Below are 22,605 nucleotides of genomic sequence, written 5' to 3'. Positions count from 1 at the left end.
TCTAGGTGTTTGCATGTTGGATTTTGCCTTGTTTTGTAAGAGCTATAGAATTTCCTGTCTGGAGGTTGTTGGTTCACTTTCATCTTCTCATCTCTTATTATATTTATTATACCCTAGAAGACTAGAACACTGAATTCTATGCTAACCTGAAACTTAAGAGCAGAGAAGAGGATTAGAGCAGAGAATTTGTTTAGTTTTGATCTGAGGTTGATCAAAACCAAACAAAATATTTGGGGCCTGAGAAATGAATGTACTGTCTCTCAAAATTCCCTCATTCACTCAAATCTTCTCCCCTGGACTAGAGCTAAAATGCCTTAGCACCGAGCTAGAAGAAACTGGCTGAGTTTATACCTTTCTTTCCTCTCCTTTTAGTGGGTCAGTGAGCTGTACAGCAACCTCTATGGTCTGTGTGGCCTAGGAAATTGCAAATATTTTCAGCTGTTTCAGGTTCTGCATATGCAAGTTAGGAGGTTCAAAGGGAAGTTTAATTGACACTAATCCTCATCTTGACTTTTGCTCACCTCCTCCTCTTTTCCCACTAAGTCTTTCCACCTTCCCACCTCAAAGTCACAGAAGCTTTACAATTTTTTCTTAAAAAAATATATATATTTAACCCTTTGGCAATCTCTTAATGCCCTTTCATTAAATCCCTTAAGTCTTTTTATTAAGTCCAGGGTAATTAAAATTGTTATAAAAATCTCTCTTGAGAGATTATACCCTTTAATCACAGTGCATATTTGCTGAAATGTAGGTGACACTTTTGGTATATCAAATACAAAAATTTTTTGGTCAACAATGTTTAACAACAATTTTTTAAACTAAGATCTTGACTACAGCAGTTGAAGGCCTTAAAATCATATCTACATGCAATCACAATAAAATATCGATGGACGTCTAGTAATTTTACAGACATACAATGGCACAGCTGCAATCAAGTTTCTCAATTTATTTCAACTCCAGCTCCTCAGCTGACATAATCTGTCCTAATGCTATTGACTCCCAAGGTGCTACCCTGCTTTAGAGCTCTCAGTTTTCTGGGCAACCAGAACAAATGCCCAAATAAAATCCCTTGTACCATTATTCCCTAGCCAATGAAAGAAGAAGAAAGGACTTCTCTTGTGAAGTGAGTGTGGGTCTCCTGTCTGGAGTGGAAATGATAGTGCACATGCTCTAGACCAAAGGCATTCTTACACAGCTGTACAGTGGCACAGAGCAGTAAATAAAGTATTTATTTACTCTGACACTTGCTACTAGACTGATTCCTGCAATTTCAAAATTAAGGAGTTCTGATAAGAAATAAACTAACCATCCAATAGTTTTCTTTTACTACCATTTTTTTATGAACACTGAAAAAAACTCATTTACATGGGGTTTTTAAATGTGGATTTTTAACATTTCCAGTAGGATAGATGGCCAAATGCCTTCCTCTTCACTACTTCTAACAGATATTTATTTTCACTCATGCTCACATAACTGAAGCTTCCAGGTTATTGCATATTGTCAACACCAGAAGCAGAAAAGAAATCTATGATTTTCTATATCAAAGGAGTTCATGGTAACTTAACTGCTCCTAGGTTAGTAGTGAATGAGAAAGGATTTAAAATACAGCAAAATTTAACTTGGCATACCTACAATTTTCAGTTAAAGGTCTTAGAAGGTCTCGACTTCTTAATTTATAAACTCCTACTGAAGTCTACAGACTTATAGCCATCCAGCAAGTGTTCACAGAATGGGAATTTTAGAGTATTTTAGAGTTAAATAAAAAATTACATTGGGACAGTTTTGGGACTAGTAGGAGAGGTGAGACTGTAAAGCATGAAAAAAGGTGTGACTCATTTAAGTGTTTGAATGAAAGGAGGAATAGGCATAGGGCAATATGGAATAGTTATTGAAGACCGCAGAAGCTGTGAAATGAAATTATTTTTTCAAAAATAATATTTTAAAATATTTTTTAAAGAAATATAAAAACTACTGGAGTAAGGTTGTAGAAACAAGAAAAGGGAAACACTGAAATATTTCAAACTATCAGAGATCCAATAAAAAATGTACATATAAAAGTTACTGGTGATTTTTCTAAATGTTATCTACTTTCTGTTTTTCCTCCTGTCATGTTTGTTTGGGTTTTTTTAATTAAAGAAAAAAAAAGTGATATGTGCTATCATTTAATTTAATTTAAAATGTTGTCAGTATATCGCCATCTGAAATGTATCAACATGCCCAGTAAATGAGCTTTGTGTAGGTGTGAGAAGCAGAAAATAAGGTCCTGCCCACCATGCAATATGGTAACGTGAGAGATGTTTTAAGGAATTTTATCAGTAATGCAAGCAATTTTCTGGCAATGATGAATATTGCTATATATTGGTGATAAACAGGGCTTGTGAGAGGATGAAAGAAATCCAAAGATGCTAAAGATATGGAGATACTATAATAGACAACCAAAGCAAAAAGGATATTCAGTGTCGCAGAAAAGATGAACTAGACAGAACTGGGTTTAAGATTACTTGACTAGTTCTAGCAAAACTTTTAAAATGTGTAAATGAAGTGAAAGAAAGACAGGAGTATTTGGACTCAGCTTGTAGTTTAACGCACTGAAATTAGGTGTTAATATATAGGTGTTTATATGTTCACTCTATACCTGGAGTGCCTTTTATAGCTATTGGAGAGCTGATCAGTACAGAGAACTGAACCTCAAGAATTAATGCAATTCACCCTAAAACAGACATCCACACTGGATCATTATCCAGACTTCACTGACTATAACTGCTCCTAGATATCAAGCTTTCAGTTAGATATCTACAGACATCCAGATTTAGGTACCTTAAACCAAACCCCACATTAGACATCTGCAATGTTGGTTCCTGTATCTCCGGTCTTCCAAGATTTCTCCATAGTCCACACCAAAATGCGCACTTCCAGGGTGAGATTAATTTGTGTCATTTTAAATAGCTACTTAACGATAAAATTAATTGTGGACTAAAAAGAACCGTTTTCTTTATTGACTAAAAGGAGTTTATATTTGGTCAGATGAATCCCCCTTGCCTCCTGTAGAGTTACTTAGCTAAAGAAAGCAAAAGAAAAGTCAAGTTATGAATCAGGTCAGCATAAGACTGTTTAAAGGCTGAAGATAATAAAAATGATTGAAATTGAAATCATAACATAGCTTCATTAGCAGCACATGTTTGAAGGAAGCGTTCATAAAGATATGGCTTCACAACACAGCACTTCAGAACCAATATTATCTTGTACACCTGAGAAATAATACATTGGGACTGTGGCTTACCCAGGCTTGTTTGGCCTGAAGCAAAGCTTTTAGAGAAATGTTTGTAATCATAATTATTGAGGATGTGACTCACAAGTGTTGACTTGGAACCATGACCAAAACTAATGATTGTAGGAGAAAAGAGAAATAAGAAGCCCTCAGAACCACAGTTTACAGTAGATTTTTGATGACCAGGTTTTGAGATAAAACGAAGTATGTTTGCTTTCCTTTCAGATTTTCTCTTACGAAGAATTATCTAACTCTTAATTAAGAGTATATGCAATTCTAAGAGGATCAACCACACTTGCTCCAGATTTCTTGTAGAGGAGAAATATCAAGCATGCTATCTAATTATCTATTTAAAAATAATAAAAAAAAATCATTTCCAGGGAGAGGTTGCTATATGTCACCACTCTCATTTCAGCACATGATTTAGTAATCTGAATACTATCTTCTAGCTCTATGGGAGCAAATTCTGAGGGTGACTGAGCACTGAAATAGTGAGATTTCCTTTCTGTGACATTGTTCTTTTCTGAACATTTGCTTCAAAAGAAATAAAGTGCCAAATTGCTTCAAAAATAATAGAGTGCCAAATCTAATGACAGTATTATAAGACACAAATAATTTCTATATTTAAAAGCAAATTCATAACAATATTTCAGGGATATTTAAACAATGATCTTAGGAATTTAAAAGAAGAAATTTTCTAAGTGGTTTTAAAAATGTTTTCTGAGGATTCCTAGGTACTAGACAACATTGGATGTTTGTATGATATTAGATAGTCCCTTCATCTCCTACACCGTGAATTGCAATATTATTTAGATGTTGGAATTAAATTGATTACAATATTAATTACAATGTACTTTTTATTAAATCTATATCATACTGAAGAAGCAAGATTTTGCCCAAATGTAATTGCCATGTATTGCAGAAGCAAAATCTCTTTGTATACAGATACTAAAAATATCCATCCAAATAATATTCTAATTACACTGATTTGTTCTGTGAGGAAGTGAAATCATTGAACACTAAAACACTATGTATTTATTTTTGACGGTGTTAGGAAGTGAAATGGAGACAAGTGCCATTGACATATTTTACTTAATTGCAAATAAACCAACTATGCCGATTAAATTAACTACCCTACATTCATGCACTGTTTTATTCTAAATAATCTATTAGCCTGCAGTTTTCTCCAAATCATTGCTTTAAATTTCATGTGGTAAGTAAGATCAGCTAGAGATCAAGTAACCTGGTTACCCAGCAGCAATTAAGCAGCCCTTAACACAGTTCCCATAATCACCCCTTGCATGCTGTAATCACTCTTTCCTCAAGGTAGAGAGCAGTGCTTGGGCCTGTTCCAGGTAAAGCCCAATGCAGATGCCCTGGACTGTGCTCTGGGAAGACCCTGCATCTCTCTGCTGACTACATAAGGAGAATTAGGAAGCTAAGCAGCTAGTTGCTTAAAACTCTGTAATGCTTGTAAAGCTTGTAGATTAGAAGGTGAAACTAGACAGATGTAGACAGCATGACTCATCCTACCCCTAATATAAAACTAAGCTATATGTAGCTGTTAGACAACAGGACTCTTGCTATAGTTTTATGATTGATACAGCCACTCACAGGGACAATCTAACTCGGCTTCAGACAGATAACACAGAAGACAGTTTCTCTCCCTAAATGCATGCAGTATAGAAGACAAAAAGCAGATAGAAAGCAGTAAACACTTAAAGCAGACAAGTGGCATTAAGAAATTGGGAGCACAGAATAAGAAAAATTAAATAATCTTATTTTGCCATAAAATGAAAATGTCTCCACTTACCTAAATAATGTCAGATGGAAACACTATATGATGGCAAATGACATAGCTCACAGAGCAGCCATAATAGCAAAAATGGAAGCTAACAATGATCATGCATACAAAAATATAACAATTCAGAGATCAGTAACAAATAGGTCATAATTCAGTTATAAGTTTGATAAATTTTAAGTCTGATAAGTCTACACGCCCATCCATTTCACCATGGAGTTAAAAAATTCTTGCCATTATTTATGATCACACTGTAGGTGCTTATTTTTAATTTCTACATTATTTAGGTGTGCCATACTGTGATCATAAATACAGGAAACAAAATGTCTTTGTTTGCTTTTTCTTCAAAGGGCCAAGTAGACAGCCTTGTAAGTTACTCAGTTAAAATATACACTAGGCTTTATTTAGCAGGGCTCATGGATCAACACTTATGGAATCCCTTGTGTGCACATAGCATGTATATTAGTTAATCTATTCATCCAGCACACATACAAGGAACCTCCATGGTTCAGAGATCAAAAATTCATTTTACCTTCTCCGAGTTGACTGGTGTGCAAAAATATCAAAATCTCATCAAGAGAAGGATCTGGCCAGTAAGGGCACAAAGCTGGATGAGAATCAAAGATCTGCAGGCAGCAGGAATTATCACATCATACAATCCAGCGGCAAAACATCTGGTTTGTGGTGGCCAAGCTTCATTGCAGGGTCAGTAAAAGCAATAGGCAGCAAAAAACTACTGTAGGGCAGCAAATTGGACAGGTAGTCCAGGAGAAGTGAAAGCTTGTCTTGGAACAGACCAAGGGCTCTGAATTCAGGCTTGTCAGGGCTCCGGGAGCAGCCAGAAGTGTTGAGGCAAAACTCACCGTGTTGGCTCCACAATCAGCTTCTGTTCCACATTTTGCATCACTGCTTTCCTCTGAGATTTCTGGAAGTGTTGTGTATCTCCTGTTTATGTTGAAATCCCTGCTTAATTTAAAAGCATTGCTGTGACATCTCAAGTCACTTTAAGTTTGATGGCTTTGTGTTCTTGAGAAAGAGAGATGTGTAAGGGAAAAGGGAAATGGGAAATGGACACAAGTAGAAAAAAGTAACTCAGGTATAGATCATATAGCATTTGGCAGTTGTACATTACAAATTCATTAATTATCTCAAAATTAATATTTTAAACAAAATTACATCTTCTGACTTAAACCAGCCAGAAGCAAGGAAATTCAAGCTTAAGAATGTCACCCATTTGAAGTAATTTTATTCTAGCTTGGTTTATCAGTATACTTCCCAGGAGCAAACTGTAAATTATATATTTCAGGATCTCTCAAGGAGTCCTGCCAAGACTGGTGATAAGTTGCTATAACAGCAGCTCAGGGTTTGAGAAATGCACTTTCTTTAGTACTCATGGCAACAGGTGACCGAGTGGTAATGACACCATTAACACATTTCACCATTTTAAGGTCTCCCACTGGTGTTTCACTTCTACTAATTTATGGAGGAATCATTTAATTTCAGTGTTACAAGTCCCTTGTGTTCTTAATGGTATTTTTAAGAAAATAAACAGAAGGAGGGAAAGAGAGCATCCTGTGGGATATGTGATTTTGGACAAAACCACCATCAGCAAATTCTCTCTTGTATGAAAAAGAACTTGGGAATTTTTATAGCAGATCCAATAAGGCTGAGATCAACTTGAATTAAGTTCTCCTTTCAGGAATTGGCAATATCTGCTTTGTAATAAGCAGCTATTAGGTACTTGCCACATATGATTCTCCAGACAGATATGTTTGCATTTGTTATGCAAATGTAGGTATGTATTTAAAAAAAAAAAAGGCAATAATGTCTAAATTAATTATTTGACTGAGTCCTTATGGACTCCCCACTCTAGATACACTTGCAAAAGGATCTTTTGTTATGGCTGCAGCTATGAATCTTTGCAGCCTTCTGGCTACTGTACTGATTCTCCAGAAAATATTACACAATTAATTGCTTACCTCTTTTCAAAAGCTGTCTTTCTTTCAACTCTCAATTCTTTTTATCATGTAACTACAAAAGAAATCTTCTAGTTAACAACTGTAACTTTATTAACATCCTACAAATGAGATTTTTTTTTACCAGAAATATTTGACCTTGACAACTTACTCCCTTCAGTCACAATATGAAAACTTAACATATCAACTCCTTATTAAAAAAAAAAAAAAGCAAAAAAAAAAAAGACAATGCCAAAGTACTGCTAGTACAGCACAGAGAAGCAGGCAAATGGTACAGTATATGGGAACATTATGGCACCAGATTCTGTCTCCACAGACATCAGTTGGACATTTATCACTGAATTCTAAAGAATCAGACCAAAACTCCCACATTATATAGTGAGAAATACAGGCTTTCAGATGGGGTGTGTGTTGAATAGCCAAACAAATCTGAGTATTTGACACCTTTATTTATACTCTAAATGCTTGGTTACCACAAGACAAGACAGAACTGGGTTATCTCAGGAAGAGAAAGAAGTAATTGCTGTCTTCAACTCCCTACTGGGAGGTTACAGACAAGGTGCAACTAGACTCTTCCAGGAGGTTAAACAGGAGGCAATGAACAGGAGGCGTGGAATGGACAATGGACAGGACAAGGATTGCAACAAGGAAAATTTCAGATAGTACAAAAACTTGTATCAGTCGTGGTAGGCAAAAAAAGGCAAAAAACACGTGTTGTCCAAAGAGGCTGTGGAATCTCAATCCTTTAAGATATTCAAGCCTTGATTGCATTATCCTGAGCAACCTGATCTGACCCAGAGTTCACTCTGAATGGAGGATTTGGACCAAAGTTCTCCACAAGTGTGAAGGAGAAGAAAGAGGAAGGGGAATGGGAAAGGACTTTCCTTCAAGAATACTCATTTGACACATACTTTGTTTGAAAACAGTACAACAGGAGTTCAACAGAAATTGCTAAAAAAATGGGCTAAAAATTGTTTTAGCTAGTAAAATTAAATGTATGCTGTAATTGTTCAGACCAATTGTCTCTGTCTACTGTTTTATCACTGTAGCTGAAAGTAGATGTCAGGGAAATCTGAAAGGGAATCAAAACAAAGATTCTATATATGGAACAACTGTGGTTGGGTCTGAATTTAGATCTTAACTCTATTCAGGCCAGTTCTTCAAATGCTTGTGCAGGCCTAGCTGAATGCAGAGTGTTAAACCGATTTACCCCTGTTGAAGATCTGGATTTACTGCACTGATCTATGTACAGTTCTTGATGGTCACAGTACAGAAGCTGCCTTGGGCCCAAGAGCACTCAGGTTATGAGAACATCAGCAACCTGTAGGGACAGACATATGGCACATCCATTAAGTGGGGGCTGGTTTGCCCCCACACTGCTCTTCCTGTTACCTCATAGGAAATACAGGATTTCTGTACCTCCATCACCAGACAAGCTACTTCCTTCCTGGCTAAAGCAGGGGCAGATGTGACAGGTGAGCTTCTTGCAAGTGGATCTGGAAAGTACCTACTGGCCATTTGGTCATTAATTCCTATCTTCTTTTTTTTTTCAGATTAAGTGTGAGGAAAGACAATGTCAAAAATACCTGTAGAGACTAGAAAATAAAACAGCTGGTCTCACGGACTTTAATACCACGATCAAACAAATTTCAGAGTTGAGTGTCTTATTCCTGTCATACCAAATGCTCTAGAGACAACCAAGGTTGATCTTCATCTGATGCATACTTCATGGCTCTGCATCTTCCCTGATATTTTCAGTTTTACTAACTAATATAGTAACAGACAGGAGCTTCAGCTACAAACAAGAACATGAATTCTCCAGTGCAATGATGGACAGCTTTGAGGCTTTCCTAACACAAAGAACAGCAGCCAAGTTAAGATCTTTGTTTACTATAAGTAGTTAATTTTCTATGCCTTGGCAAGTCTGCCTCCATCATTTACTTCATCTGTGTGCCACAGAGGCCAATCCCTTAGCAGAACTTTGCTAGCCATGTTTCTGCTCTCTCACAATTCTCTGGGTCCAGCAGATATTTGAGGAGTCTTTGTAAGAGACAGAAGTAATTCAATTAGTGTGGTGCACCTGTTCCCCTGAGATAATCCTTACAACACAAGCATGAAAAAATGGGAACATAGCTCTTACTACAATTATTATTTAACCAGAAATGGAAATGTCCTGTCCAGCTGACCTTTGTAGTGTCACCTACAGTCTGAGAGTTGAAGTGCCAAGATTTGAAATGCCAAGGGTATGGGACCATGCTTTTTGTATTTCATCAATACTGCAGTTAAAGATTTTATTTAAAAGAAAAATAGTAAATGGCACATCATGTAATTGCTATTTATTTTCATAAACATGAGGTATTTCAAAGTGCTATAAGACGCAGCACTAAATGTACATCATTGGAAGAAATTAAACACAGAACTTTGCAGTTACCCAGTTCTATGCACCAAACATTAACAAATACATTAACTGGAAGAAACAGGCTAGGAAAAGGCATATATAGTAAATTTCTTTACAAAAGTTTCTTAGTTCAAAAAAGTGATAAAGTAATATCTACTCAAAACTTTCACAACTCATTTTCATACGAAAATATAAGTATCAAATTTAGTTATGTATCAGCATCATACTAAAGTATACAGGCAATGTAAGAATTAGTACAGTACATAACAGAGATTAACAATATATTTGTATACAAAAACATGCTCCTCAAACATTGAGGTATTACAGTACTTAGGTATGAACTTCCAGTCTAATACTGGCAGCAAAAGCCACCTCTCATAACCCAAGACATGTACAAAAGGCAAGTGTGTAGATGGTATTTACAGAAATTCCCACAGGGGCACAAAATGCCAACCCCTAAAGTAACATCTGTTAGAACATAAGCACCATAAAACTTAGGAATGAACATTTTAAAACTCAACTAGATGTCATCAGCAGCTCCAAATGCTCACAACACTTAAAAAAAAAAAATCCCCACCATCTACAGTTCTTAAGGAGAAAAAACAAAGGCAGTCCATTGTTGTTTGGTAGTCTTGCAATAAACTCCTTGCAAGAAAATCCATTTGCTCCGTACCCGGATAATATAGTCTGTTGATTACTTCAGGGACTGGATTGAAATTAAAACCAACATTCTTAACGTCAAAAAACACAATTTTTTTATAAAGAATCAAAAATGTGCAAAGTGGCAATGACTGTCCTGATCAGCCAGAAAAAAACACCAAAACAAAAAAAAAAAAGTTTAGCAAGTCCGCTTGTAATCTATTTTCTTTAGTAATTGTTCTTGTCTGGCTTGCAATTTTTCCTTTTCTAGCAGTAACTTCTGCTCCTCTGCCTGAAGAGAATGAACATATTCAGTGGCTTTTTTCAAGATCACAACTTTTGCAGCTTTCTCATTTTGAACCAGTTCTGGAACATGGTCCCTTAAAGTGAGGAAACTTGACCGTAGATCATTACGTCGTTGACGCTCCAGGATATTGTGGTTGCGTCGACGTTCACTGTCCTCCGAATCAGAGTTTCGAGGACTTGAACTCTTAAGCTTTGGTTGGATCGTGGGTTTTACTGGACGGGACACCTCGACTTTTAACTTTTTCTGTGGTGGAGACTCTTCAGTCTCCACGAATGGAGAAGGAGCAGCATAATTATGCTGCTGGTGAATTGGGGCACAACGCTTTAATATCAGTCCATTCTGCTGTGTCCTGACTGATGAAAAAGTGGTATTATTAGGACGCACTGTAATAGTAAGGGTGGTAACAGACTTGTTGGTAGAGGAGCGTCTTTTCTCCACTGTAACAACATCTATTTCTTCTTCTTCATCCTCTTCCTCCTCATCTTCATCATCTTCTGGTAATAAAGGACAGAAAATAAAACAGACATTATGCTCCCTGAAAATACCTTGATAACTAGCATCAGTATTTATTGACAAAATATATATCCAGTAAAAGCAGTAATGCAATAACTGATGGCAAAACCGGGTGCACCCACCATCTGCAGTCAGATATGATATAAATCTGTAAAAGTATGCAATACACATGAAATCAGTAAAGAACAGGGATTTGTGAAAGCTTAGTAAGTTTGATGAGAGGGGTTTTTTTAAACACATCTAATTTTCAATCAAAATGGGGCTACCACCCACACAATCACAGAGGCAGAAAAGAATTTTTAGACAGAATGTATGTAGTTTGAATGGGATCGTCGAGCTGTGGCACAAAAGGCAAGCACAGAGCCACAACACAGCCCCTGCTTGGTAGAAAAGCAGCCGGAAAACGAAACAATCGCTGGGTTTGTTCTGAGGCAGAAGGTGAAGCTGCTCCAGCCGGGGACCCTTTAAGCCGGCGCTTGGTGCACTGCCAAGAAGACAGCTGTTGGAAGTGCTTCCTCACCCAAAGCTGTCAAACCAGACATTAAAGGGACAGCAGGCTCTGAAACCCGGGACGGATCACCAAGTTTGCAGCGGTGGTCACAGGGACCAGCTCATCAACACACGCCAAACCGCGGTTCAGCCCAAGTGGACTTCTCTGCGTACACACACACACACACACACACACACACACACACACACAGAGGATGTTTGGGGCATTTTGGGCTCTGTCAGTACAAGCGCTGCTCTAAGGGTTCACTAGTCTAGCTCCAGCCTGCCCGCATGGCGCCTAAGGGTACGCGCACCCGGTCATCTCCCATAAACCTGTGCCCAGGGCGGCAGTGGCAGCCGCACTGCCCCCCCCCCCCCTCCTCCGAGCTCCTCGGGGGCAAGAGACTATCAGGGCGCCGGAGGCTGCCCAGCTCCTCCGGGCCAGAACTGCTGCCGGTGAAGGCTGCGGCCCCGAACAGGGCGAGGGGCGGGCGGGGGCTGCCCCGGGCCGTGCCCGCCGCCCCCGCGGGGCCCCGCGCTGCGGCCGCGCCTGCTGCCGCCTGCCGGCCGCCCCCCGCCCGGCCCGGCTCCGGGGCTCCGCCGCCCCGCCCGCTCCGGAGCGGCCGGCGGGGGGCCGCAGCCGCCATCCCCGTCCCCACCCCCGCACCCTGGGGCTGCAGCACTTACCCGAGTCGCTGAGCGTGTCGTCCCCGGAGGAACTGCTGCTGCTGCTCGCCCGGCTGTCCCCGGCGGGGCGCGGCGGGCGGCCGCCCCGCGCAGCCCCTCCGGCCGCCGCCGGCGCCTCCCGCTTGTTGACGGGGAAGGGGAAGACCACGGCCGGGTCCACGCACTCGGGCACGGCGCCGCCCAGCTCCGCGCGGGTACTGGCGGGGCTGCCCGCGGTCCCCGGGGGCGGCGGCGGCGCGGCGGGCGTCTTGTTCTGCAGCTTCTCGCTCACCGCCCGCTCCAGCTTCTCGCGCGCCGAGAAGCCGCTCCACATGCAGTCCTGGATGATGATGGAGTTGAGATTGTTCGTCACGCCGGGGCCCGTCTCGAAGAAGTCCCCTCCGTCCATGCCGCCCCACAGGTCGGCCTCGGGCGGCAGCAGGAGCAGCTCCGATGCCCAGTCCACAGGGTCGGTGGGGCGGCAGCCCCACAGAGCCGCTCCTCCCCACGGCACCGGGCCCCCTCCCGGAGGGTGCTCCTGGAGCCCGGCCCGGCTGGGAGACAGAGGAGGGGTGGGCAGCAGCTCAAACTTTTTCCAGATGTCCTCGCCCGGGGGAGCGGAGTCCGGCCCGCACAAATAAAAGTCATCTTCGTCCGGGTAGAAACAAGGCTGCAAAGAGTCAAACTCGAGGTCTGGGTTTTTACTGACCATTCCTGGCATTACGGGTCTCTTTTTGCTAAACCCTGTGTCAAGCAATAGCTTCAAACACAGGTTTTATCGATATTTCCACCAAAAGAAGAAGAGAGGTTCTCCCAAAACCTGAAACTAAAAAAAAAAAAAAAAAAAAAAAAAAAGAACAAAACAACAAAACCACAATTAAAAATACGAACAAACAGACACGAACGTGACTCCCTTCCTCTTAAAGGAAGGAAAAAAAATATTAATCCCATCATAAATAGCAAGCAAGAAGAAGCCTTTATAAAGTTGAGAAAAAAAATGCATCTCACACACCTTTCTTCTCCCGACTCAAGATACTGAAATCAAAGCACTCAGGTAGTGCTCCCCCGTGCAGAGCCTGCCCTGCCGCTCCGTGTGGACACAAACCCAGGCTGCACAGTCCAGCGGGGATGCACAGCCTGTGTACATAGCCCTCGCCTGCTCTCCCCAAACCGCTTCAAACGCTCAAAACAGCACAGTAACTGCAGACAGATGCATGGCTTTGATACCGTAATCTCTCCAGAAAGGCTTCTTAATATGCCAGCAAAAGTAGAGGAAGTTTACTCCTTTTGTCACTGCGGAACAGTGCAAAGGGGAGAGGAGAAAGATGCAAAAAAAAAAAAAAAAAGGGGGCGGAGGGGTTCTTTGCAACTTCGCAAATCGCCAGTTCATTCACTCAAAGCGAGCCAGCGAAATCCGCACACAACACAAGGGGGGAGGGGGAGGAGGGGAAATCCAGCAGCAACAGAAATTATCAACCTTATGTAATAACCTCACACACAAAAATGCATTAAAACCACCCCGGCGCCACCAACAAAGCCTCCTGATTTGCCAAGAAAGCACGGGAAGTTTTTCCCCCCTTTTTCCTACAACAACGACGTTGCAAGGACAGCAACTCCGCACATTCGGCCACTTCTTGCACGCAAACCTCCTGCAAACACACCATCTCTCACCTCCGGCGAGTGCGCGCTGCTGCCCTTACCTCGGCCGGACCCCCCACTCACTACCCACGGCCAGTCAACCACAGCCCCATTCCTTTGCCGAGAGCTCCGTTGCATCAGACATTAAAAAAAAAAAAAAAAAAAAAAAAAAAAAAAAAAAAAAAAAGGAAAAATGTTTAAAGTCCAAAAGACCCAGTCAGCGTCTCCCTTCAGCTCGGCTAAGGTAACGCGAAAGGAAATCGTTCTGCTGGGTTCACAACAGCTGACGCTGAGACGGAGACCAAAAAGGGGGGGAAAAAAAAATCCATGAAAAGCCTTATGATGAAACGCCGAGAAACGCGCCCGGCTCGGCTCAGCTGCGCTCCCGCCCCGCCCCCTGAGCGCCTCCAGGACTGTGCATTTTTCTACTCGGGAAATACATTAAACTGTTTAAAATGCAAAGCAGTAAAGAGGCACCTACAAAACACTGGCGATCTCAATGCGACAGCTCCGAACCAAAACACAAATATCCTCCAGGATTTTCTTCTGCTCAATGAAAACCCCATTCAGGCTCCGCTCTGCCCCTGCGCTCCCCTTCCCGCCCCATCCTTCCCTGTTCGGCAACTCAAACGCGATGGGGAATTGGATTTATTTGACTGGGGTTTTGTCCTGCAGCCCAGAACCTGCAGCTTCCTCTTCTTACCTCCGCGGTGATGGTGGTGGGTGTGCGAGGGGGAGGAGTGGAGGGGGAAAGGGGAGAGGGGGAAAAAAAAAAGCAGCTGATGGTGTCTGTAGCACTTTCCGCGCCCGCCCGCCGGCCCCCGCAGCCGCCCCGGCCTCCGCATCCACCCTCTACTCGCAGATAGATGCCTGTCACTGCCCGCCTTTGAAGCAGCTGGATATTATTACCCCCCAAAACGGCATTAAAAAATAAAAGGCAAGTTAAAGAAAAAAAAAACAACAATAAAAAAAAAAAACTGGCACGCTTGGGAGGGAGCACTGGGAAACAGCGGGAGAATGGCGGGAGCGCCGGCCCCACCCCCGCTCCACGCGCGCAGGGCGGGGCCGCGCGTTTGGCGCCAAAAGCCCCGTTCGCTCTTTATCCTCCGGGAGGGCGTTCGGATGCCGCGGGGCCGTCCCTGCCCCCTGTGCCGCCCCTCCCCGCGCCACGCCGGTTCCGAAGAACGTCGCCTCCGGAGCGGTTCCTCCCCACCTCCCGCCGCTGCGACCTCACGCGCAACCCCCGGGGCAGTTGAAAATAAACAAACAAGGGCTAAGGGAAGTGGCCGGGCGAGGGAGCCGGTCGGACGCGGGGCTCTGTCCACGATCGTTAGCGATCGCCTCTCCTCAGGCCAGCGGGGCTCTCACGCCGCCGCGCTGCAGGCAGGGCCCCGTGCGGACGACCCCGAGCTACCCGCGCTCAGCGCTCCGCACCGGCACCGCGCCCGCCGCGCCCCCGTTCCGCTGCCAACGGCGACACCTTGCGGCCGCGCGGCGCAGCGGCGGCGCCCCCGCGCATTGCCCGGCGGCAGCACCCACCGCTCTCTCGCCTCCTTCCCCCGGCGCGGGGCCGCGGGACGGGACGGGACGCGCCGGGACGGGACGGGAGCGCGGCGCTCTCCTCGGCGGTGCGCGGCGGCGGACGCGGGTACGATCCCAATCCCGCCGCCGCTCGGGGCGGTGCCTCCTTGCTCATAGGCTGCAGGTTGAGGCGGGGACTGGGGCGTCGCTCGCAGCAGGCCGGTGGCGGCGGGCGGCCGCTTTGTGTGCGGTGGCGGCGGGGCCGCCTCCCCGTCCCGCCTCGGTGGGGGCGAGCCCGGGCTGTTCAAACACGGTGCGCATGGTGGTGGGAGAGAGAGCTGGGCGTCGATGAAGGCGACTGAGGAGGGAGAGGCTGCTCGTGAGAGAGCGAAATAAACCCTCTGTGGGGCAGGGATGTACTCTGTGTCCCTTCACTTCGTCGCCTCCGGCAGTTTTGGGCAGGAAGTCCTGCTTCTCCCATGTGGTGATCACTCCTCGCGTCCATGTCACACTTCACTGGCCAAAACCTGGAGGCTCCAGCAGCCTTTCCGTGCCCTGAGGCGGCCTTGGGAGCAGTCGGGGTGCCGCGGAGTCCGAGGCTCGGTGGTGCTGCACAGCTGTCACCGCGGGCAGCTCCGGAGCCGGGCTGGTCCCCGAGGGTGGCACCTGCTCTGCGATGACCCCAGCCAAGGCACTGAGCTGCTGGCAGGCTCTGCTCGCCCAGCTCGCCCCTGCCCGCCTCCGCTCACCAAGGGAGGTGGTTGATCTCAGGAGCTTTCGGTGGGTCTGGCTGAGAGCAAAGAAGGCACCTGGAAGGTGAACCTTCTGTACCGCGGCTTCCGAGTGCCCAGCGTTCAGGCGGGGGTGCTGCAGGTGACCTTTTGATACCTGCTGAGTCACAGCTTGGCTGGAGGGAGCTGTGCAGAGCCGGGCACCATAAAGCAGAGCAGCGCCCGACCTGCTGCTGTCCAGGTCGCTGCCAGCCCCTGTGGCATCAAGCTGGCGAAGTATTTGAGGCCAGGTTTGCCTGAACTGTGGTGGTTTGCCCCCCCCCCCCCCCATTTCTCTAAGGCATTTCAGATTCAGGACAGGGGAATTCATTGATTAGCAAATGTGCTCTCGGTACTTTGAAGATATAAAGTCTTAGGAAGTCTTTTTATTTGGATTATTTGGCTGGCCAAAAAAAAAGTGTGGGTAGTTGGGATTTTTCTGCCCCTCATATTTTAGTAACCTTAAACAGGTTGAAGCTTGTGAGGAGGCATGAACAGTTAGTATGTGGGTCACAGAATATGTGAACAATTTAAAAATTCTCATCAGTTGATGGCCTTTGTGGAGTTAAGCAACTATATATGATTTTCTCCTTTAGTTATTTTTGTTTTCTGTCTTGACTATAATGTTTTTATATATGCAAATATTGTTGTGTCCATCCAGAAAGGATGTGTGCTGCTACCTTATCTAGTATCTAGATTTCCTCAACTGCCTTTTTAAGTTTTCCCTTTTTTTATTTTTCCATATGCATGTACATGGAATTAAAACCATCAGCTTCTAGGAAAGCTCTGTTATGGTGTGTGATATCTTTTGTAGCACCCTGAATGAGAACATTAATAAGACCAATCTTTTAAAGTCAGTTTCACTGCCAAAAAACATCAAACCAACAAAAAACAAACCCCCCCACAAACAGGAAATGGAAAACAGTATACTGAGAAACATTACTGTGTATAAGGAGTAACTCTGTTTAGGTAAAAAGACTTGTTAAAACCCCGATCTGCTGCTTTGTGTTCTACGGTTGAGAAAGACATGGAAAACTTTGGAAAGACTGCACAAATCCTTGTGGTGTTTTGACTGACACTTACCTTGGGCTCTTTTATCAACACTTACATTTCTTTCTCTGATGTATTCTGTCCCTGAAGTGGCATATATAAAGAAGCCTCAAGGCAAAGAAAAATCTGAAATTACTAGTAATAAATTTATTATTATGTGGTTTCACTGGAAAAACTTGGGGATTAAGATGTGCTGATGGTAGAAGTGGGTCCCAATAAAAACCAGTCGTGTACCAAGTATGTTGAGGCATTGTAAGAACTCGTTATCTGGAAAAGTAGAAACGTGTAAAAAAGTATATGAAAGTCTAAAGGATGCTTTTACTTGTACAGTGGTAAGAATCTAGCGGATCCAGTGGTCTTCAGCGTGGCCTAGCAAGAACCCTGGGAAAGCCCTGTGCTGAGAGCTTGGATGTACATACCTGGGCATAATACACAGGAAAGTTATGCTCAGGGCTACTGTACATCTTCCCATTTGTTGTCATTGATTCATTAAGAAATGCTGTGTGAGGCAAATTTCTCTGGCCATACACACCTCTCATTCACCCTCACAGCCTGCAACTATTGAGAAGATCAAAAGAAATAATGCTATTACTTGATTTGTGTGCAGTTGTCTTCCCTCAGAGGCACCCAAACTTCAGTGCATTTCTGCTTTCTTTTCAGAAGCAATGTATGTATTCTCTTGTCTCCATGTCACACTGTAAAAGATTTTATAAACAATCTTGTTAATCAGGGAATGGGGAAAGTGGTCAATACCCCAGTGTTCTGAGTGCACTTGGCAAAAGTGTGACAGCATTGGGACAATTTATCCCTTTTCTGTATTAACCAGCAGAAGCTACGTGTGAAATTCTCAGTAGGACTAGAAAGAATGTATGAACACTCATAGAGATTTTTATTTACTTTTTTTCTTAAAAAAGACCTAATATACTTCTTGTTAAATAGCAGTAGTAAAATTTTCAGGTGGATTAAGCTTTTGGAGGTAAGCATTAAAGTTACCAGTTACAAAAGCTGCCAGATTTAGAGCAGCAGATTTATTCCACCATACATTCAGTAAACTTGCTAGGGAATTGTGCTGCTCCCTGCTGTGTAGCTGCTGCCGGTGTGTAATCGAAACTATTTCTCTTGCTGATTTACCCACATCCAGGTGAGACAGGCTTAGGGACCTGCCCAGTGTCACTTATGGAAACTGAAGCAGATTTCCCTTGTAAGCTGATTGTAACAGTCTGAGGTAGCAATTGCTTTCCCATAAATTTTTGCAAAGTGCATCAGCATTATATATTAAAATGAGAATATAGCGCAGCGTCACAAAGCCCAGTGGATGTCACAAAGGCCTGCAAAGAATGCAGATGTTCTTGTGACATAAAAATTACCAATTTCTAATCTCAATTACTAGCCACAATACCTAGTGCTTATATAATGTTTGACATGACCAAGGCATTGGAAAATGTGAGTTATTTCACTTACAGTCACCACAAAGGTTTGTAGCCAATCTCACCTGTGCATCCAGAAGCACTTCATGGAGTACCTAGTAATCAAAGGACTAACTCTATTTAATTAGAACTAATTTTGAAGCCATATGATTCATAAGAAGTAGTCTTATAGTAGAATAGTACTGTGCTGAAAACAGCAGAGATACTGGATTTATCTAGTGGTAAAGGTGGCTTAATGCTCCACCTTTAAGTGTTCCTAGATATATCAGAAACCATCTTTCAAAAGGTGGTGAAAAGAGGTTTTTCCTTCTGTGCCTTTTATGTATATTTGGGTTCTTCAAAAGGGATTGGTCAGTCCAGTGTTTGTGTACTAGTCTTCTCACTCAGCTTCCTTTCCTTTCTAGCTGCTCAGGGATCATTGGAAGATTTTTATTAAAACCAGAAGGCCTAGAAATGTATTTTTTATATTTGACAGAAGCTTATAGCAGTTTTTCTGGAAAACATCCTGCTTGCAACAGATTTTCAAACCCTATATATGGCTAGATAAATATCTAAGCATTGGTTATCTTACTGTTGTATTCTAAAGCAAAGCAAAACAAAAATAACTTCAAAAAGTTGCAGGTAAGACCACTAAGTGGCCTGTTTCACAATGAGGGTGTTTATCTAGAATTATAGAATCAGTTAGGTTGTAGGAGACCTCTGAGATTGTCACCAAACTTCACCATGTCAGCCAGACCATGGCGCTGAGTGCCGCATCCAGTCTTTCCTTAAACACCTCTAGGGATGGTGGCTCTATCACATCCTGGGCAGTCCATTCCAATATTTAATCATCCTTTTCAGGAAGGATTTCTTCGTAATGTCCAACCTCCCCTGGCATAGTTTAAGACTATATTTTCTTATGGCCAGTTGCTTGAGAGAAGGGGCTGATGTCTGCCTGGCTACAACCTCCCTTCAGGCAGTTGTAGAGAGCCATAAGATCTTCTCTGAGCCTCCTTTTCTGCCGGCTAATAGTGTGTCCTGCTGACCACACTATTCTGGTACAGGCCAGGATGCCACTGGCCTTCTTGACCACCTGGGCACACCCTGGCTCATGTTCAGTTGCTGTTGACCAGCACCCCCAGGTCCTTTTTTTCTTGGCCACTTTCCAGCGACTCTTCTCCAGCCTGTAGCACTGCAGGGGTTGTTGTGATCCAAGGGCAGGACCCAGCACTTGGCCTGTTTGAACCTCATGCCGTGTCTTGACCCATTGATCCAGCCTGTCCAGGTCCCTCTGCAGAACCTTTCTGCCCTCCAGAAGATCAACACTCCCACCCAACTTGGTGTCATCTACAGATTTGGTAATGGCAGACTTGGTATGCTCTAGCCCAGTGCAATGATGAACTTTGTTATTGGTAGAATAACTTGTTAACTTCTGAAAAAAGTTAACAAAAGTAGTGCATTATAGTTGCTGCTTTGCCACTTTTTTTTTTTTAATTATGGTGAATATCATATTTGTTCATCACACCAAGACACTGATCTGAACTACCATGCTGCAAATAAACAGTTGATTGTCATCTACCAGGCATTCTGAGGGTATCAGTGATGAAGATTTTTACTGTGTCCTTCAGCCACAGCAAATATGTCAGACCTCCTGCAGGATTAGATGTCTTTATAAATAATCTTATCACAGGTCTTCAATTTTTCTTTGAAAGTCAAGGGTTTGAGCCTCTTCAGTCAATATCCACTCCACTGCCTGTTAAAGACAGGGAAGAACTGGAAAGCCATTAGAAAATTAATTTAGTAGAGCCTGGGAGACTCATATTTTGCAGTTTTTAGGCACAGAGAGAACTATACTGAAGGGCAGTTTCTTGCTTCTCTTGACCTGCTGCAGGTAATAGGCAGGTGGGAAGAGGGCTGGTGAGGTCTCAGAGCTTCATCAAGTAAGATTTTCTCCTTACAGTGGTCCGTGGAAAAGCCAGTCTTCATCAGGAAGACTTGTTGTTCTCAATTATTCTCTTAAAAGCTTAATTAAGCTAATATCATTTTAATGCCACAGCAGGGAAAGTTGTTCAGTGAACACTGGAAGATCTTTGAGGTTGTTCACACAGCTTGTAAAATGGCTACTTGTATAGTTTATTCCTCATTCTTACTGAGTTTCTTTTCACCTGTATCTCTCTGCTTTGCGTCACATATTCAATCATTTCATTATTTGAAGCATTGAAACATTTTATATTTATATGTGCTTAAATATTTTATCTTTTTTTTTAGCAGTTAGGTAATTGGGCATTTTTATGCAAGCTCATTTTCCTGACTGGTTTTGAAACTTTAGCTCAAAATGTTTCTCTGGTTGCAAAGCTTTTTAAACTATTCATTATAATGAGATATTTTACCAGATAATTCACTGAGACAAATGCGAAATGTGCAGTTGGGAAGGTAAAATTATAACCAGTCACATAAACCTGTCCTCATTAGCTCCTTTCAAACATCTCCAAATGTTACCAATAGAGAAAGACATCCTTCGAGAGTGGCTTGAAATGTGAATTCTTTAGTTTTCAATTGGAATCTGCTTTATGTTTCAGAGGAAGGCTTTAATTTCCTGCATCTGAGATTCATTTTCAAATGCAAGCTAACAGGAAGATTAGCCTTTAAGGACTATTAGTGACTGGCCAGAATGGTGCTGGTGACTAGGACATAAAAGGGGAAAAAAAGGAAAATACGGACTTAAGAGTGAATAAGAGGTTGCATCAAACTGTACTCTCAGCTGGTGTCAATTGAGATGTCTTCCTTCCACTGGGACTGTGCCAGATGAGACCAGTGACAGATCTGTCCTTTGTAATTCCAGCTTTAGTCCTGGGCCACAACTTAAAAGTAGTTTTCTGGATTGTTTAGTTGGTTCCTGTTTTATATGCAGCGTATAGAGCCTTTACTGATAACCTGTGGAACATTCTTCAAAGCTTTGCTGTAAAAACTGTTAGCAGCAAAGGAAACACTTAACAGTTATTGCAGTAATGAAAATATCTTCAGACACATTAAAGGCCTTTATGGAGTTTTGATGATTTTATTATTATTACCATCCCTGCTTTAGTAAATCAGCAGGTCAAAGTTTTCTTTATTTATGTCAGAAATTCTTGATGTATCTCTGGCTGCAAGTAGACATGTTTGAAGGGCTATGCCACGATCTTTGGATGTCTTACCATGTCTTCCTTTTCTGCATGTCTTTCATAATCTCCCAAGAGAGAGCTGGCTATGTCCCTTATTCACTTTACCTAATCCTTTAGCTAATTTCCATGGGCTTCTGTGAAACTTTCCTGCTGTTTCCTTACAAATCATGGATACCCCAGCCTTGATAAAGGTGTTTGCCTCCTGGTGAAACAAATGATTGTTAGAGATTAGAAACAAAGTTTGCATTTTTTTCATCGACTTCTGTGATCTATTCATATGTTTGATATATTTATATGTTTTCCAGGCAAATGCAAGGGGGTTTTGTATGAACCACAGTTTGTAAGTCAGAAAATTGTTTTGAAGGGAGCCATGATCAGTAGGAGTCTGAAAGAAGTGCCTTGTTCTGATCATTGTACATAATTTTGTAAAATGGTTTGGCAGGTTACAGACTGGATGTGGCAAACAAAGGTGAAGCTGAAAAAAAAGAATACAAGACAGAAGACAGCACAGCAATGTTAGTCTTGTAGCTACCCCGAAGAAGGTATGACTGAGAGAAGAATTACATGGAATTTTGGTTGAATGATATTATAAAGCATCATTTTAAAAATCCTTTAAAACTGCTCACTTGTTTTGCCTTCATTTTTAATGAATTTAATGATTTTATAACATACTTTTAATTTAGGTAATTGAAATGTCAGTGCAGAAGAAGCAAAGTCAGAATGTCCTAGCACACCTTAATTAAAAGAGTTTAAAAACTGTATAAAACAGTTTATTGCTGTTTGACTTACAGCTGAGAAAACTGAAAAACATGTATTTAGTGCTGTTTTCACTGTTATGTTTTTTGGATATTAATTTCTCTTTTGATCATTGTATGGAAGAGACTTCCTTGTTTTACTGTTAACTGAAACAACCAAAACTGTAATCCTGCTTTGGTAGTGCAAAGCTATGTTCATGTGATCAGACATCACGTGTTAAATGTTTTTTCATCTGTAATCTAATAT

General features: G+C 42.5%; 1 protein-coding gene across 7 annotated transcripts; it reads right to left on the bottom strand.

Moving 5' to 3' along the window:
* Positions 1–9,366: 9,366 nt before the first annotated feature.
* Positions 9,367–15,342, bottom strand: MYCN (MYCN proto-oncogene, bHLH transcription factor). 7 transcript variants are annotated; one of them, XM_050972572.1, is made up of 3 exons: positions 15,235–15,342; positions 12,079–12,883; positions 9,367–10,883 (listed from the first exon to the last, which is right to left on the bottom strand). In XM_050972572.1, exons 2-3 carry the CDS (start codon positions 12,776–12,778, stop codon positions 10,282–10,284), a joined length of 1,302 nt encoding a protein of 433 aa, XP_050828529.1. In that variant the 5' UTR covers positions 12,779–12,883; positions 15,235–15,342; the 3' UTR covers positions 9,367–10,281. The 7 variants fall into 7 exon arrangements, with proteins under 7 accessions (XP_050828529.1, XP_050828528.1, XP_050828525.1 ...); XM_050972571.1 differs by lacking the exon at positions 15,235–15,342 and adding an exon at positions 14,399–14,499; XM_050972568.1 differs by lacking the exon at positions 15,235–15,342 and adding an exon at positions 14,177–14,385.
* Between the last annotated feature and the right edge of the window lie 7,263 nt (positions 15,343–22,605).

This window comes from Serinus canaria, chromosome 3 (assembly GCF_022539315.1).
Source record: "Serinus canaria isolate serCan28SL12 chromosome 3, serCan2020, whole genome shotgun sequence".
In the NCBI taxonomy this organism is placed as follows: Eukaryota; Metazoa; Chordata; class Aves; order Passeriformes; family Fringillidae; genus Serinus; species Serinus canaria.
Note: the sequence above shows the minus strand (reverse complement) of the source record. Positions and strands in the feature narration are given on the sequence as shown.